Source organism: Dermochelys coriacea, chromosome 1, assembly GCF_009764565.3.
Source record: "Dermochelys coriacea isolate rDerCor1 chromosome 1, rDerCor1.pri.v4, whole genome shotgun sequence".
Taxonomy (NCBI): domain Eukaryota; kingdom Metazoa; phylum Chordata; order Testudines; family Dermochelyidae; genus Dermochelys; species Dermochelys coriacea.
In genome coordinates this window covers 119,078,976-119,095,839 of record NC_050068.2, presented here as the reverse complement: position 1 = coordinate 119,095,839, position 16,864 = coordinate 119,078,976, and the positions used below count along the sequence as shown (strand labels likewise).

At 41.6% G+C, this 16,864-nt stretch overlaps 1 protein-coding gene across 16 annotated transcripts in view; it reads right to left on the bottom strand.

Annotated features, from left to right (window-relative positions):
• Positions 1 to 1,431: 1,431 nt before the first annotated feature.
• Positions 1,432 to 16,864, bottom strand: part of REV1 (REV1 DNA directed polymerase) — a 94,285-nt gene continuing 78,852 nt past the window's right edge. For all 16 annotated transcript variants that reach the window (XM_038368020.2, XM_038367993.2, XM_038368002.2 and 13 more), the window contains 5 exons: positions 15,742 to 15,862; positions 12,949 to 13,169; positions 12,518 to 12,674; positions 10,633 to 10,735; positions 1,432 to 1,857 (listed from right to left, as the gene is read on the bottom strand). In XM_038368020.2, coding sequence (XP_038223948.1) covers positions 1,746 to 1,857; positions 10,633 to 10,735; positions 12,518 to 12,674; positions 12,949 to 13,169; positions 15,742 to 15,862 — 714 coding nt within the window. In that variant the 3' untranslated portion in view covers positions 1,432 to 1,745. The remainder of the gene's footprint in view (positions 1,858 to 10,632; positions 10,736 to 12,517; positions 12,675 to 12,948; positions 13,170 to 15,741; positions 15,863 to 16,864) is intronic.

Genomic DNA, 16,864 nt, shown 5'->3' with positions numbered 1-16,864 from the left:
TATATATAACTTTCTAAAAGATATGCTATCTCCAACAAAAGTTATGGGCCGGATGCGAAGATCTTCTAAAAGATGTGCTCTAGGAACTATTTTGGGGAAGTTCTAGGACCTATGTAGTGCAGAAGGCCGGACTACATCATCACAGTGGGCCCTTCTGGCTTTGGAAGTACTGAGTGAGGTTCTTTGGCCTGGGTTACTGCAGGTGGTCAGATGATCATAATGGTCCCTCCATAATCTATGAAACTATGCTGCAGCAATTGAGCAACAATAGTGAATACTTACATCATATGATTGCAATTCAGGGCTGAAAACTAATGCTGATAGTCTTTCCATTTAAATAAGGCAAATTCATTCCATAGCCCTGGATTGTTATTTGGGTCAGTTTCTATATAAAACAAGTTTCAGAGGAGCAGCCGTGTTAGTCTGTATCTGCAAAAAGAAAAGCAGGACTTGTGGCACTTTAGAGACTAACTAACAAATTTATTTGAGCATAAGCTTTCGTGATGCATCCGATGAAGTGAGCTGTAGCTCACGAAAGCTTATGCTCAAATAAATTTGTTAGTTAGTCTCTAAGGTGCCACAAGTCCAGCTTTTTTTATATAAAACATGGTTTTAATTGCTGCAGTCAACTACCATTTTGTGCTCACTGCACGCCTTTCACTCCCCAAACAATGGAAACACACCATAGCTGTTTTAATGTAACATAATCCATAATATTGTAAATTTACTGAAACCCCCACAGTGGGCATGTCCCACCTAATGAAATACCCGAGAAGTGATCAGGTTGGGAGCAGAGCTTGACAGGAGCTCTCTCTGTGCTCTTCCAGTTTTTTTCTGAGCATGCCTCACTCTGATCCTTCCCCATCATGGGAAAAGTAGTAAGCAGCAAGGTCCCCAGTACGCCAACCCTGGATTCTGCAAAATAGGTAACAATGTGAAATGTTAAAGGAAAAACATACATGCAAGTAATTTAAAATTTCGTGAAAGCCCATCACTACTGTAACAGAGATTTTCTGAATGGGGCCACAGAAATCACAACAGTTTTATGTGCAATGTAGTTAAGAGTGTGCTACAGAGTGTATGGGACTTGTGCTTTCATACTTTGTGGATCTACAAATGTACAGAACACAGTTTATGTATTAGTTCAATGGGGGTATTATTGGCTTTACAATCCCAAAGGCAAGAAAGAGAAATTATTCAACCCAAAGCACTGCCTGTGCTTTTAAGCTGCCACACTCAAATGTATTCTAGACTACTGTGTATAAACAGGTACAATGATTCAAGGATTTTTCTCACAGACATTTTTTTGAGAGAGCTAAATAAGCGCTTACTACTGCAGAGATTAGTAAAACGACTCAAAGCTACAGCTTTAATAAAGGGTTAGCTATATTCAAACTGAAGCATTGACAAAATGGAATCAGTACAAAAATATACATACAGTTCTTTATTAAACAACTGTAAACACTTCACTGTAAAAATCCATAAAACTTTATAAACAAACATTTTGCAAATAGATTCTATACTACAATAAAAGAATTTTAACACAATTATTTACATGCAATACTGACAAATTTGGCACTTTTTGAAAAGAAATGTACAAAACACTTTTTTGTTTAAAAAGAAATTGAAAATTATAAAAACTCAGAGCCTTACTATCATGCACTTTGCAAATACCTCACAAGCACTTATGGCACAGCTAGCAGAGAGCTCCAGGCTCCCACCAAGCTCTTTATTACAAGTTAAGTTCAGATAACTTTTAATGTGCTTCCATAAGTTTGTTGTAAAACCACCTGAACGTTGTCAAGAATGAAGTCAAACGCCATATTCCAAACTGATTCCACAGACTGCTGCATTAACCTGGGGGGGGACAAAAAAAAGGAAGCCATGCTTAGAACAATACAACAGTCATCCTTCCCAGGTCGATGTGTATTATAGTACAGGATGCTTTGGGAAGAATTTGTTTCCAATATCCAAAGTGAAAAAAATCCCACTAGAAATGAATCACAGCAGCGCAATATAAACAGTGTTTGGATTAGTTTTTAGTAAAACAACACAAAAAATGTTAAAAGAGTATTAAGAATTAATAATTATGCCAGAATTATGCCTTTACAACCTTAATTTGGCCCCTTTATACATATGCATTACAATATATTCTTTAATTATATGATTGCTGAATTAAAGTTGCACAAGCAACCTTAATTCTGGCATTTCCTAACTTTGGAGTTTACTACCTTAATAATGTTCTCCTAATGTAGTTTTTGTGTGTGTAATTTGCTATGTTTTAAAAAAAGCAAAACCAACCAAGCCAACTCCCTACCCCCCCCTCCCAAAAATTCCATGATGTGGCATCATACTGACATACCCCTCGGGCTCATCAACAGCACTGAAACTTTTAGATCCACATAGACCTCTGCCACTGAGCTAACTGGATACTTGATGGGAGTGGCAGGTTGCTATCCTTTATGAGGGCCAGCAAGGAGGAGAATGAGACACCCTGCTAATGGGTTTCACAAATATTTGCTGAGACAGAGGAATGGTGACAGTGACTCAGGGATCTTGTGTTCCATTCCAAACTCTGGGGGGGAGTGTACACTCTAATGGACAGACTCTTCTGCCCATTTACCCCATGCTTGACACCTTCTGCACCATCCCTTCCAACCTGCCTCTATCCCATCACTGACTCCTCGTCCCATTCCATTCTCCTCACCTAGTTAGTCCCAGTCTCCTTGCCCAGTAAGTCCCAGTCCCTCCCACCTCCCCGCTCAGCCAATTCCAGTTCCCTCCCGCACTGAGCCTCCAGCCCTCCTCCCCATTATGCATCCTAGTCTCCATCCCCAGCCTTCTCATTCAATCTCACTATCCTCACCTCCCTCTGCTTCTTGGCCCAGTGTATTTGCTCAGTCAGTCTCAGTTCTCTCCCTGTGCCCCAGCTCCTTGTCAGATTTGTCTTCCTCTCTTGTCTTCTCCTCCTTCAACCTGTCCCACTGGTTTCCAGCTCCAGCATCCTCATTCAAGCTTCTTTGCTGCCATCCAGTCTTCTCACCCATTCCCTTCCTCAGCCCGAACTTCCTTGCCCAGCCAGTCACAGAGCCCCATGCTCGCTTCCAGTCCCAGTCTCCACTCTCCACCTGTCTCAATTTATTCCCCAAACCCTCCCCTGCAATGCCAGACCTCAGTCTCTTATCCCCTCTGCATTTGAATCAGACGGCTTCCTCCTCCCTTCTGCCAACAGGGGGTCACTGAATGCCCAGAAGAGACAGTCTTACTGCTCTCAGTTCCAGTGCCCACTCTGGCCCAAAGCAGCCATTATGGGGAAAGACCAGTTCTGGAGAGGGCTTGCTCAGTTGCTCTGTGGGGTGACGCATGCACGTTCTGATCACACACAGGAGCTGTAAGAGGCTCAAGCATGCTCAGTGAGGACGGAAGCCCCAGAGAACTTAGTTAAGCTCTAGCAAGTCTCTACTGAGCACCTGTGAACTCTGCTTTTTCAAAGGCAGATAACTTGTCCTTATTTGGGCAGATTTTCACTAGAGCTTAAAAAAAAGCTGCCAGAATATTTTCAACACCGAAGAAAAACTTATTTTCCCCTAGTCTTGTTCTTGGAAACAGATGAACTGTTTCGGCTGAAATTTTCCAAAAAAATTCAGCCTGGGGCAGAATGGAAAATTTCAGACTGAATGGTAAGTCTGTCAAAGTTATAAGCAACTGAAAACAGGGGTGCCACTAGTCCAGTCTATAATCAATACAATCTTAGCTAATGCTCAGGATGTTCTGAAGTTCAGAGGACTATATTTCTCTAAATATAAACAGCTTCTCAGCAACTTTTACAAATTTCAGTATTTTTACCATTAGGATTACAACATACAGATAAACAGGTTAACTGGTGACCCTCTCACAACCTTACCCCCAATAATGAATACATGATAAATTTTTGGATTCTGACACTTCCCTTACACCAAGGCATTTGGGCTGCACCTGTCTTCCTACAAAAATGCAATTCAGACATTTACACAGAGCTCTGGCATGTTGCATTGGGTGCTTGGCTGGAGGCTGAAACACCAGTGCAAGGGCAGAAGAGGCATGACCTAGAGATCCATGGACTCGTACCAGCTGCCTCTCTAGTATTTAAAATCCAGGAAGAAAGGTGTAAACAAAGGTTAGGACCCAGAAAACTGTCCAAAAATCGAACAGTGAGATTCTGTGCTGCATCAGTAACAGGTGCTGCAAAGAACTCAGAACCTGGAGGAGGGAGCAGCCCCAAAGTGACTAAAACTTTCTGATTCTGGTCTGCTACAGGGGTCAGAGTGACTTTCAGTGCAACTTGGACAGCCCTGAAGGCTGCCTAAATTACGGCTGTATGTGGGCAAGCTGCTACTCTATCCCATGCTTTTTCCATTTTCTGTCTTGCTCTGGTATACTCCCTATACCAGGATTTGCAAAGAAGTCCTTTAGGACATCCTGACGCTGTCTTCCTCAGCTTCTCTGCAGATGAAATTCCCCCAGGTCAGAATCAGGGCTTTCAGGGCTCTTTATGTTGCTGTCTCCTTTACCTGGTGTACAGGGGCCAGAGTGGGGGTGATGTCACTAGGTGTTTTTCCTTAAAAACTTAAAGGGATTTTATGCCAGTTTAGTTAAGAATCTTATATAAAATACCCATCTACTCTGTTAATTTCACAGTATGACTAATTATTTCTTATTAATTTACAAAGGCCCAATAATATACAGCAATGCATAGGCATAACTGAATAATATTTTGCATTTCTTTGTGCCTATCTGATGATATCAACCCTGTAAAGTAGGTATTATTTCGATTTACAGGTGGAAAAGCTGAGGCACTATTAAGTGACTTGCTCAAATCAGTTGGAAATCCACTTCAGGTGACTCACAAGCAGTTCAATCCAGAGGTGGTTTAGAGTTTATCTGAAAAAAGATTCAAGGACATCAAATCTGAATCTGGCATTATCTCTAGAATGTTGAGGTGCAAAGGCATGTACTGATGACCAAACTTGCAGCTCTGTGTAGGCACTTGAGCTAGAAAAAGCTGCAGAAGCCACCTGCAGTCTCGTCAACTGTGATAACTCTTGGCTTAGCGGAGACACATTGGCTATGTCGTGACATAAACGTATGCAGCAGGAAATGCATGGCGAGATTTTGAATTGAGACTAGAAGATCCTTCATCCTGTCCGTAACTGTCATGAACAGTTTTGAGGATGACTTGAATGGTTTAGTCCTGTCCAAGTAAAAAATATAAGACTCTCTCTGGACATACAACGTATGGCATCTCATTCATCCTTTCGTGCATCGGGCTTGGGAAAGAAAGTTTGTAAGTATATTGCCTGATTGATGTGGAAAATGAGACACTTTAGTCAGAGATTTTGGATGTGATTGTAAGTATACTCTGTACTTATAAAAGACTGTATAAGGTGGGACAGCTACCAGGTCTCGAAATTCTCCCATTCTCCTCACAGAGATAATCACCACTAAAAAGGCTACTTTCATCAAAAGATGAAGCAAAGAACAGGTAACCAGCAGTTCAAAGTGGGGACTCACAAACCTTGTTAACATCAGATTTAATCCTCAAGGGGGACAGATTCCTTTACTTAGGGATATAACCTGTCCAGATCTTTCAAGTACCTGAGTGACATCAGATTGGAGAAAATTGAGTGATGAGCAACTAGAGGGTGGAAAGCAGAAACAGCCGCTAGCTGAACCCTGATGGAACTAATGGAAAATCCTTGCTGTTTCAGGTGGAATAAATAATCCAGAACTTGTTGCACAGACACCTGGATCAGTGAAACACCTTTTTGCTGAGACCACAAGGAGAACCATTTCCACTTCAGCAGGTATGGGTACCTAGCAGAAGGTTTTCTGCTATTCATGAGGACGTTTTGTAAATCCTTTGAACAGACCTCCTCCTCAGTTAATCATGGAGCATCCAGGCAGTTAGATGAAGAGCATCCAGGCTGGAATGAAGGAGATGTCCATGGTCTTGTGATTATGTATGGATATGTATTTCCCGTACCCCTCAGAAACGGTGCAAAGCTTGGGGGCAGGGGGCAGAGGTAAAGAAGGAACTGAGGAATAGGGAAAATTGCTGGGGAGGAGCCGGGGTCTTAACTTGGAGGGCTGTTGGGTGTTGGTGGGAGAAGTATGGAAGAGGGTTTTTGGGGGGAAGGGGAGGCGGGAGGGGGAATTGTCAGGGTGCCTCTCCCATGCAGACCCTGGCTGATCACTAGCCTCTCTCAGTCAGGCACATTTGCCTCTGTCCCCATGTATCCCTATACCGTCCTCTGTCCCCATGTGGCCCTGTACCCCCATTCAGCCACCCCTCTCCCACCATGTATCTCTGTACCCTACTGCTCCTGTGTTCCTGCACTCCCACTGCCATTCAGCCCCCGCTTCAGTCTGTCCCCTCCACTAGCCCTTCTGAAACGTCTGTGATCCCCACAGAAACCCATGTACCCCACGCTGTCCATCCCCCCATATCCTGTGCATCCTGAGCTGGCCCAACAGGCAGGGCACTGTGAGGAACGCAGTCTCTTCACTTCCCTATCAGCAGCTGGGGCTGCTCCCACCTGGGAGCAGATGCTCTCTGTTCTGGTGCCACAGCAGCCCCTGGTGGGTGAAGGGCAAAAGGCGTAACTGCAGCACTGCTCCAGCAGAATGCATTTTCTGCAGAGAAAAAAAAATTCTGTACAGGACATGATCATGCGAAATTTTATTTTCTTTACATATTTGTTCAGCTCTCACAGGTCTAGTAAGGGCCTGAGACCTCATTTTGCCTTTGGAATTAGAGAGTAGTATGAATAAAACCCTTTCCCTCTGTAAGTAGGGAATCTCTTCTACAGCTCCCAACATGAGACTGGACCTCCAGAAGGAGGACCACTTTGTGAGAGTGGTCCCTGAAGAGGGACTGGGAAGGGAGGGGAGGAAGGGTAGAAACACAACCTTCAGTTTATCCCAGTTCCACAGTGCTTAGGACCCACTACTCTATGGTAATATGGGTTCAAGCACATAGGAAGTGGAATAGCCTGTCAGAAAAAAACAGGGATAGGAGAAGCTGGCGTAAGGCAAACTGGTAAGCTATCCTCAACAGGGCAGTCAAACAGCCTGCATATACCAAACAGTCTATCTCTAGATAAAAAGTGATGAGGGGGTGGTCTCATCAGATGACTCTTCCCTTTCCTCCTGGACTGGTCAAGTAGCCTAAATATAAAGGGCTGGTAACAGTGAAATGACTTGGGTCACAATTGCTTTTTGTGTGTGGGGTATAAATCTTCAAAAGACTTCAATGTAGCTCTGGAGCTCTTCAGACTGATCAACATTCTTATCAACATTCTTGGAAAAGAGGGTCGGTATCTCAAAAGGGAGATCCTGCATAGTCTGCTGGACCTCCTGTGGAAGACCTGATGATTGAAGCCACAAACATTTCTGCTCAGTCCTTTTGGCTGTTGGTGGTGGAGAAGATGGTTTTTGCCAACAAACCCTTCTGAGCTCTAGAATGGCCTTATTTATAGGCAGAGCTACTCAGGAGGGTCTGGCTGAACACCAAAATTCCACCAATCATAGAATATCAGGGTTGGAAGGGACCTCAGGAGGTCATCTAGTCCAACCCCCTGCTCAGAGCAAGACCAATCCCCAACTAAATCATCCCAGTCAGGGCTTTGACAAGCCTGACCTTAAAAACCTCAAAGGAAGGAGATTCCACCACCTCCGTAGGTAACCCATTCCAGTGCTTCACCATCCTCCTAGTTAAAAAGATTTTCCTAATATCCAACCTAAACCTCCCCCTGCAACTTGAGACTATTACTCCTTGTTCTGTCATCTGAGAACAGTGAGAGCACTGAGAACAGTCTACATCCATCCTCTTAGAAACCCCCTTTCAGGTAGTTGAAAGCAGCTATCAAATCCCCCCACATTCTGATCTTCTGCAGACTAAATAATCCAAGCTCCCTAAGCCTCTCCTCATAAGTCATGAGTTCCAGCCCCCTAATTATTTTTGTTGCCCTCCGCTGGACTCTTTCCAATTTTTCCACATCCTTCTTGTAGTGTAGGGACCAAAACTGGACACAGTACTCCAGATGAGGCCTCACCAATGTCGAATAGAGGGGAACGATCACGTCCCTCGATCTGCTGGCAATGCCCCTACTTATACAGCCCAAAATGCTGTTAGCCTTCTGGGTAACAAGGGAACACTGTTGACTCATATCCAGCTTCTCATCCACTGTAACCCCTAGGTCCTTTTCTGCAGAACTGCTGCCTAGCCATTCAGTCCCTAGTCTGTAGCGGTGCATGGGATTCTTCTGTCCTAAGTGCAGGACTCTGCACTTGTCCATGTTGAACCTCATCAGATTTCTTTTGGCCCAACCCTCTAATTTGTCTAGGTCCCTCTGTATCCTATCCCTACCCTCCAGCGTAACTAACACTCCTCCCAGTTTAGTGTCATCTACAAACTTGCTGAAGGTGCAATCCACGCCATCCTCCAGATCATTAATGAAGATATTGAACAAAACTGGCCCAAGGACTGACCCTTGGGCTCTCCGCTTGATACGGGCTGCCAACTAGACACGGAGCCATTGATCACTATCCGTTGAGCCCGACGATCTAGCTAGCTTTCTATCCACCTTATAGTTCATTCATCTAGCCCATACTTCTTTAATTTGCTGGCAATCTATGTGAGCTCTCCTGAACTACCTCCACTGTGTGTCCAGGGAGGAAGACACTCTTCAACAGGTCCTGATAGGACCTTATTCAACCTGATGAAGTGAGGACACACCCAATATCACCACCTCATCAGGTGATGAGGAGGAGGAACACAAAGCAAGCTGCAGTAAAGCTTTCTGGAACTCCCCCAACGGAAGTCTTGCTGGGGCATTTTACTCTTGCTCAGCACCCAACTTGGTACTCAGGGTAACTTCATGAGCCTCCTCACGTGAACTATCCCAGCATCTACTTGGAGATCTGGAGGAAAAAGGGTTTGCAGGGAGGATCCAGTTGTGGAAGGAAATCTCCACAGATTCCAATATGCCACTGATAGGGCCCTGGACCAAGGATCCATGTCCCTTGACGAACATGGAACCACTGCTAGAAAACACTTTAATGATGGAGAGTGATGCCTCCTATCTCAAGACAGACACACATTAGCCAACTTCCAATTCTGAAAATGAACCTGAGTCACCCAACCAGGTGCAGAAGAGCGCTGGCAAGATTCCAGAGATGACAGTACTGAGATAAGCATACTGGGGCTCACCTCAGGATAGCACTGGACAACAGTGTGCAGAAGGATCTGAAGCAGTCAACGGTATTGAAAACTGGTACCTACTAGTAAGTACAATGCAGTCTAAGGGGTTATTGGTACTGCACAAGATGTCTCCTATACTACTGGAGAGGCCAGTATCAAGAGACACAGGAGATCTCGTGCTGCCATATATTCCTCCAATGTCATCAACATGGAGAGGTTCTCCTTATGCTGCTGCTGTTGCATTGAAGAGGTTGATATCACAGTATCAGTCAATCGCAGTGGCACAGACACCAGTGCTGACGATCCCAATTTAGATGCTACTGGCACAGGCGAGTGCCTCCTCTCCAGCACTCTACTCTGCTTCCCAGCTTGTTTACTGGTTGACTGTGCCGGGGACCTTGATCTCTTGGAGGATGAGTCCTTTGCAGCACTAGGGCAATGTTTTTTTTTCTCAGTACCAGGGAAGGAGAGCTGTGCCAAGACTCTGCAATGTCCAGAAGGGCACTTCTGATAGAAGTAGATATGCTCGGTAAGGCTCTAATGACAGATGCAGGGCAGCCTTTACTAGAAGTCGACAGAGCTTCACTGCCCTTATCTTTTTGGGGCTTAAGTCCCTGAAGATCTCGAACCTGTCCCAGACATGACCCTTGTCAAGGGACTTTAAACTCTGAGAAGGATGGTCACTCACCAGCATGGATTTCCTGCAGTCAGTGCAAGGACTTAAAGTCGGAGACAGAGACATTTCCTGGTACCAGGCATCAGCATCCAGAAGAATCAGGAAGCAACAGTTCACCAAAGTACAAAACAACTAGGAAATGTAACATATACTAACCTAACTATGAATGAGTACCAAAGTATATATAAGAGTACCAAACTATATATATTGAAAAGGACAATACTTGTAGAAGCAAGCTAATACAATGATTACCAACCAAGGGTGATAAGAAGGAACTGAGGAGGATTGGGGATGGCTCCGCCCTTTATACTAACAAGCAACAGCATGAGGCAGCAGAGGGCACATGTGGCACCCGACAGATACCACTAAGGGAAAAGTCTCGGACTCTAGTGCACTGGGACGCACACCTCTGAAGTGGAACGGACATGCGCAATCACTCAGAAAGAAGTCCATCCTTTGTTCAAAAAGCATTCTGCTTTTTAGCTAATGCTATTATTAAAGGTTGCAAAACTGCTGCAGCTATTTTCACTTGCTCAATTTTCCAAAAATTAGGAACCTTCTTTTATACAGTCTGATTTTATTTTTCTTTTAAAATCATATTCATAAATGCCATGAATGTTAAGTTTATGCCCTTGCATTAGCATATCTAGTACATCAACTTTAGCACAAAATGTTAAAGTTACATATATACATATGAGAATGAAATTAAAGCTACCTTTTCATGTACTTGATGACCAGATCTAACTTTTCCAAATCCTTTTCTTCTATCAGATCAGTACAATACTTCACAACCTGTAGAATGTCTTCCTCCATGGGATCTGTAAGAAAAATATAGACACAGTAGGGAACTTTTCTTCAAGTATACTTGGAATCAAAGAAATTCTGTAGTGACTAGTATTTCAGAGTCTGATCTTGCAGCCCTTGCATTTCCACATCTCCCACTGAAGTCATCTGAAGTTTTGCATATGCAAGGACTGCATGATCCTGAGAAATCTGGACAGCAGACTTGTTTTTTTCCTGCAAGAACAAGTGACAGCACAGCTATTAAAGAAAGGGAATAGACATATGCATTTATAATGGAATAGCTGTTTCAAAACTTTGGTAATGAAGGCAGTGATGTCCTGCAACATCAGAGAGACCAAAAAAACTACAATTCCAATTTTTCAGGATATCAAGGAGGCAATAATTGTCTCAAATTATGTTAAAGTACAATGCTACCTTCAGGTTTTAATGATTGTTTTATACTTTTGTTCTTCTGTAATTTTATAAAAGAATTTTAATATATATTAAAAAAACTTTCAGTTCATCTATCTGATAAAAATGCTTTCTATAGAAGATGGTTTCACTTCTGTAACTTTTAACTTTGGTAGATGCAACATGTTGGACAGAAAGAATAGCCACAGTAATTTAGCTTGTACTAAGGCATGAACAAGATATAGGACAGAAAGGGGTAGCTTTTAGGAATATTATAAAAAGAGATGCAATAAAGTTGTCAAAAGCATAGATGTGAGAAAGAATGGAAGTATCAAAGAATCATATAACTGGAAGGGACCTCGAGAGGTCATCTAGTCCAGTCCCCTGAACTTGTGGCAAGACTAAGTATTATCTAGACTATTCCTGTAAGGTGTTTGTCTAACTTGCTCTTAAAAATCTCCAATGATAGAGATTCCACAATCTCCCTAGGCAATTTATTCCAGTGCTTAACCACCCTGACAGTCCAGAAGTTTTTCCTAATGTCCAATCTAAACCTCCCTTGCTGCAACTTAAGCCCATTGCTTCTTGTCCTACCCTCAGAGGTTAAAAAAACCCCATTTTTCTTCCTCCTCCTTGTAACATCCTTTTATATCCCCTCTCGGTCTTCTCTTTTCCAGGATAAACAAACCCAATTTTCGCTCATAGGCCATGTTTTCTAGACCTTTAATCGTTTTTGTTGCTCTTCTCTGGACTCTCTTAAATTTGTCCACATTCCTCCTGAAATGTGGAGCCCAGAACTGGACACAGTACTCCAGCTGAGGCCTAATCAGCACGGAAAAGAGCGGAAGAATTACTTCTCATGTCCTGCTTACAACACTCCTGCTACTACATTCCAGAATTATGTTCACTTTTTTTGCAACAGTGTTACACTGCTGACCCATATTTCGCTTGTGGTCCACTATGACCCCCAGATCACTTTCTGCAGTACTCCTTCCTAGGCAGTCACTTCCTATTTTGTGTGCGCGCAACTAATTGTTCCTTCCTAAATGGAGTACTTTACATTTGTCCTTACTGAATTCATCCTATTTACTTCAGACCATTTCTCCAGATCATTTTGAATTTTAATCCTATCCTCCAAAGCACTTGCAGCCCCTCCCAGCTTGGTATTGTCCGCAAACTTTATAAAAGTGTATTCTGTATGCCATTATCTAAGTACTCCAATTATCCCAAGGTTGTGAGGAAGAGAGAGACCAGGATGATTGGAAAAGAAACCAGCAAGAGAAGCAGGAGCGCACAGAAGATATGGTACAGAAATTCAGTTTTTCCCATGTGGTTTTTCTTGTGATGTATGCAGAATCACCATGGGTATAATATTTGAAAACCAAATTATCTGAATTACAATTTACCTGAAATAGTTGTAATCCATTCTTTGAGCAAGGTCTTTACATCACTGAATTCAACAGCTCCAGCTAGATTTGGTACCTGTGATCTAATTGAGCCAGACCGTGCTGTCTGCAAAGCTGATGGGCCGGAAGTATTTGAGGTTGATGGAACTGGTTCCACCTATTCAGAAAAAAAATAACTGATATTGTTCATATGCTTCAATGTTTGTCAGACTGATTTTCAAATTTGTAACACCCATGTTTTCTGAGAAAAATACTGAAAAACAAGTCTTAATACTTTGAAAAACAAATACAAGAGGCAAGAAAAGCAGCGCAAGTCCTTTTTAGTATATTAAGCAGCTACAAAAACAACTGTGATTAAAGACTGATTCTAAGGAACAGTCATTATAATAAGAAGATAATTTACTGAAAACTTTTAGTTTTGTTAAAATTACCTGAGATTTACCAGTGGCTGTACCTTCCTGATTTAAGAAACCATCTATTAGCTTCTGTGGGCTTCTGGAAAAAGCCATCATGTTTTTTGCAGGGCTATCCAAGAGTTTGTTTTTCAAAGGACTTTGAATCTTTTTCACTGGACTGACTTGATTTTTTTTCCTGTTTTTTTTTTTAGTTTTCACGGTTGCTTGCTTCAACTGTAATAAAGGATTCTTTGATACTGAAAAAGCAGGAATAATCAGTGGTCATTAACTTTCTAGTATTTTTTTCACTGAAAGCAAGGATCATAAACACTTAGATTTCACATAAGACCAATCATACAATTTATCATAGACAAGACCCATTGTTTTTGGTTTTTACCAAAAAAAATCCCCAGGTTTTACAAAAATTATTATTTGGTTTTTACTGATTTTCACCCTAACATCGAACCACTTAAGTACATGAAAATAGTAATATTAAGACATCCTTTACATTACATGTGGTAGAGGTGGTAGTGGTTTTGAGTTCAATTTAATTCACATTAAGTTCTATTTGTTACAGTATCTTGGGGCTCCGATAGTGCCACAGGCAGTACTGAACCTATGTATTAAACAGTTAAACACAGTTCATTAAATGAACCACAGCATTAAATTGCTTTTACCTTCAGTACTCTTACTTTTCCCTATTTGTTTCTTTTTTCTATCCTCCCATTTCCCCAATATTAACCCAGAAAACTGTGAATTTAATTTTTTGCACTGATTTTCACCCATTTAAAATTTTTATAATGAATACAGATTAATTCCTGGAAATTATAAACAAAATAAAAACCAAAAATGAAGAGCTTTATTCATAGACAAGATGACTTATTTGTATCTGTCATTCCAGTCACTGACAATGTTTCAGGAAAACTTTTTAAAGGATATTTTTATTAAGTTAGTGCATGTAGATGACACCCAGCTTAATATTCTTTTTAACGTCAAACATTCTAGTTCCCGAATGAGAACAATCTGTTGAACCTAAATCCAGTCACTATAGTGGCTTTAGTCAGGCACACTGCTTCACTATTCTCAAAGCAGCATGCAACCTAGAGAATTCGTGGACACTTATAATGCCCACCAGCTAGAAACAGCAGCAAAAAACTTCTTCCACCTTTGACTAGCCAAGAAACTATACCTCATCCCATTAGATTCAAACCTATCTACAATGACCCATGAATTGTGAACTCCAAGTTTGATTATTATAATGTACTGTGTAATTTGGAATGAACACACAAAAGACCACACAAATTCCAACTGGAGAAAAATGCAGCAGACCAACCAACGGTCACCAACAGGGCGACAGAAGTACATCACTTTGATGCTTTGGTCGCTTTACTTGATCCCCACAGAATATTGGATCAATTTTAAGGTGTTGGGGTGTAATCCAGACCCTACTGAAAGTCAATGGCAAAACTGCTATTGACTTTAATGGGGACAGAGTTTCACCCTAGTCCAGATGATTTTACATAAGATTTGAGCAAAGCATACCAAAAGAAAAGGGAAGGGGACAAAAGAAGGGAAGGTGTCCAATCTCCAAATGAAAAGCTGGGAAAGGCATTTTTCAAAACTGAACTTCTAGATTCTTGACTTTACTCTCAAATTCTAATCGGAAATGTATACACACGCACGTCTCATGGAAGAAATTGTGTAAAACCCAAACATTTGGTGGCATATGCCACAGAAGGAATGGAAATACTACTAAGCTCTTTTATAGCAATTTTCATTAGCAGATCTCAAAATGCCTTTTAAAGGAGGTCAATACTCATTATCCTCGTTTTAGAGAAGGGAGAAATGTGGGATAGAGAGCTGAAGTGACTTGTCCAAAATCATCCAGCAGGCCAGAGGCAGTCAGGGAAAGATGCTAGGTCTCCTGAGTCCAAGTCACTGCTCTATCCACTAATAGGCACTGAACTGAACATTCAACTTAAACTAAACAGTGAGTTCTACCTTAAAGTCATGGGAAATGCAAAGTTGACTCTTAAATTAGGGCCTCATTCTGCAAACACATTTGCAACTAGTCCCATGAAGTCAACTGACTAGCAAAATTATGTGCATAAGTATTTGCAAAATGGTATATTAAATTTGGCAAAAACTGACAGCCTGTCAAAAGCAAAGGCAGTGATTCAACTGAAGATACAGTGGAATAGTGACAGTGTGAAAGTCACTTCTAACGATACAAACGACTGTCTTGACTACTCTGCTTTGTCCTCCGATTTGCTTCTTTGGGCACCCTTTTTGGAGAAAGCTGGCTTGTTCTTCTACCTAGTAACTTTGAGATCAGATAGAATAGTCCCTAACAAAATAGTTGGAATGTAGAACAGAAGTGACAGTCCTGCAGCAGCTCTTGGTTATCTCAGATTTTAGGCATACATACGCATTCAATCTATACCTATACCCACACACTATTTTCCCTTTGTACTGTCAGAAGGCTAGATCAACCAATATAATTGAGCCATGCTCCTTGGAAGAACAGGGGAAGAGAGGATCTTTAAGTCACTTTTATGCTGCCTTGATCCTGGGACCATACAAAAACCAATCGAGTCCCTGGCATAATTTAGAGCATACTTATGCTTAAACCTAAGCCCAATACAACAAACCTGGATTGGACAACAGGACTGGGGCCAAAATGTGTAGCAGTGTTCTTAGACTGTGATATTTTTAGATGCATTAGTTGTATTTTGCAATTTTCTTTAGGATTGCAGAAAGTCCCTTCAAATCTTAGAATATTCCAGATACAAGACTGATGTACATTTAAAAAAAAATTTTATGACTAACCAAAGGTGCTGATCGGTTGCTGATAAATGATGTTCTCTGACTGCTTTTGCCTTTGATCATATGCATCTTTAAGTTCCTCTTGCAGCTCAGTAGGTAGTGCAGCAAAAACCTCTGGGTCCACCTGAACAATGAGAAATAGTTCATTGGAGGTTTTTCTACTAGTGACAACAGTGTTTGATGTTTACATTTTCTTGTTTATCCATATGAGAAAGGGATTTGCGTTATGTGTCAATCATATTTAGATAAATTTAAAATATTGTAAGATATCTTCTGTTTGCATTTATATATTTATATACACACATATACACACACACACCTGTCAACATTTGAAAAGCTTAAATTATTTTCCTTTCAATATTTACATTTTAAATACAATTTATTTTACAACTAATTTGCTTAACAACATTTATAATAAATCAACTCGATTTAAATAACATGCTCAGAGGTGCCAAATCAACAACTGGTTTGATTATTTTCATAATATATTTAATACACACTTGCTGAATGTTGTGGGCGAAGTTGTGCCTTTAAGACACACATACCCTTGTAATGGGAGCATGTGCAAAACAACTCCTTCCCAGGGAGAGGCACCCAGAAGCATTCCCTCTCCACCCTTATCCTCAAAGACAAGTAGGATCGACATTGGCTCCTTCTAGTTCTTGCACCCAGCAATTTTTTTAGGCTGGTGCTTCCCAAATGGAGCATCTTGGAAGCAGCCTTGCACCTCCTTGAGTGCAGGAGCTACAAATCTAGTTAGTTAGTTATGTTATACTATTCTGGATTTGGAGGGGAGTGGGGTGGATGGAGCCTTCCTTCTTCCCTATGCTAGTACCCTTTGATTGTACAGATTTTCACTTTTGCATGAATAATCTTCTGTCATTCATCATCATCTTGACTGGGCCAGAGCTTGAGTACAGATATACAGTATATACACCTGATTATCCGATCAGAAAGGAGGACTTGGATTTTATTTGGTTACTTGGGAGTTTCAATAACTGAGAGGGCAGAAGCAGCAGCGCAGCAAGACCTCTGCAACTCTGATATCATGGCCCCATTCACTTACTCCCATGACAGCAGGGCTGCAGAAGGCTCCTTGCACTGCCATTCCTGCCCTCTTGATTAC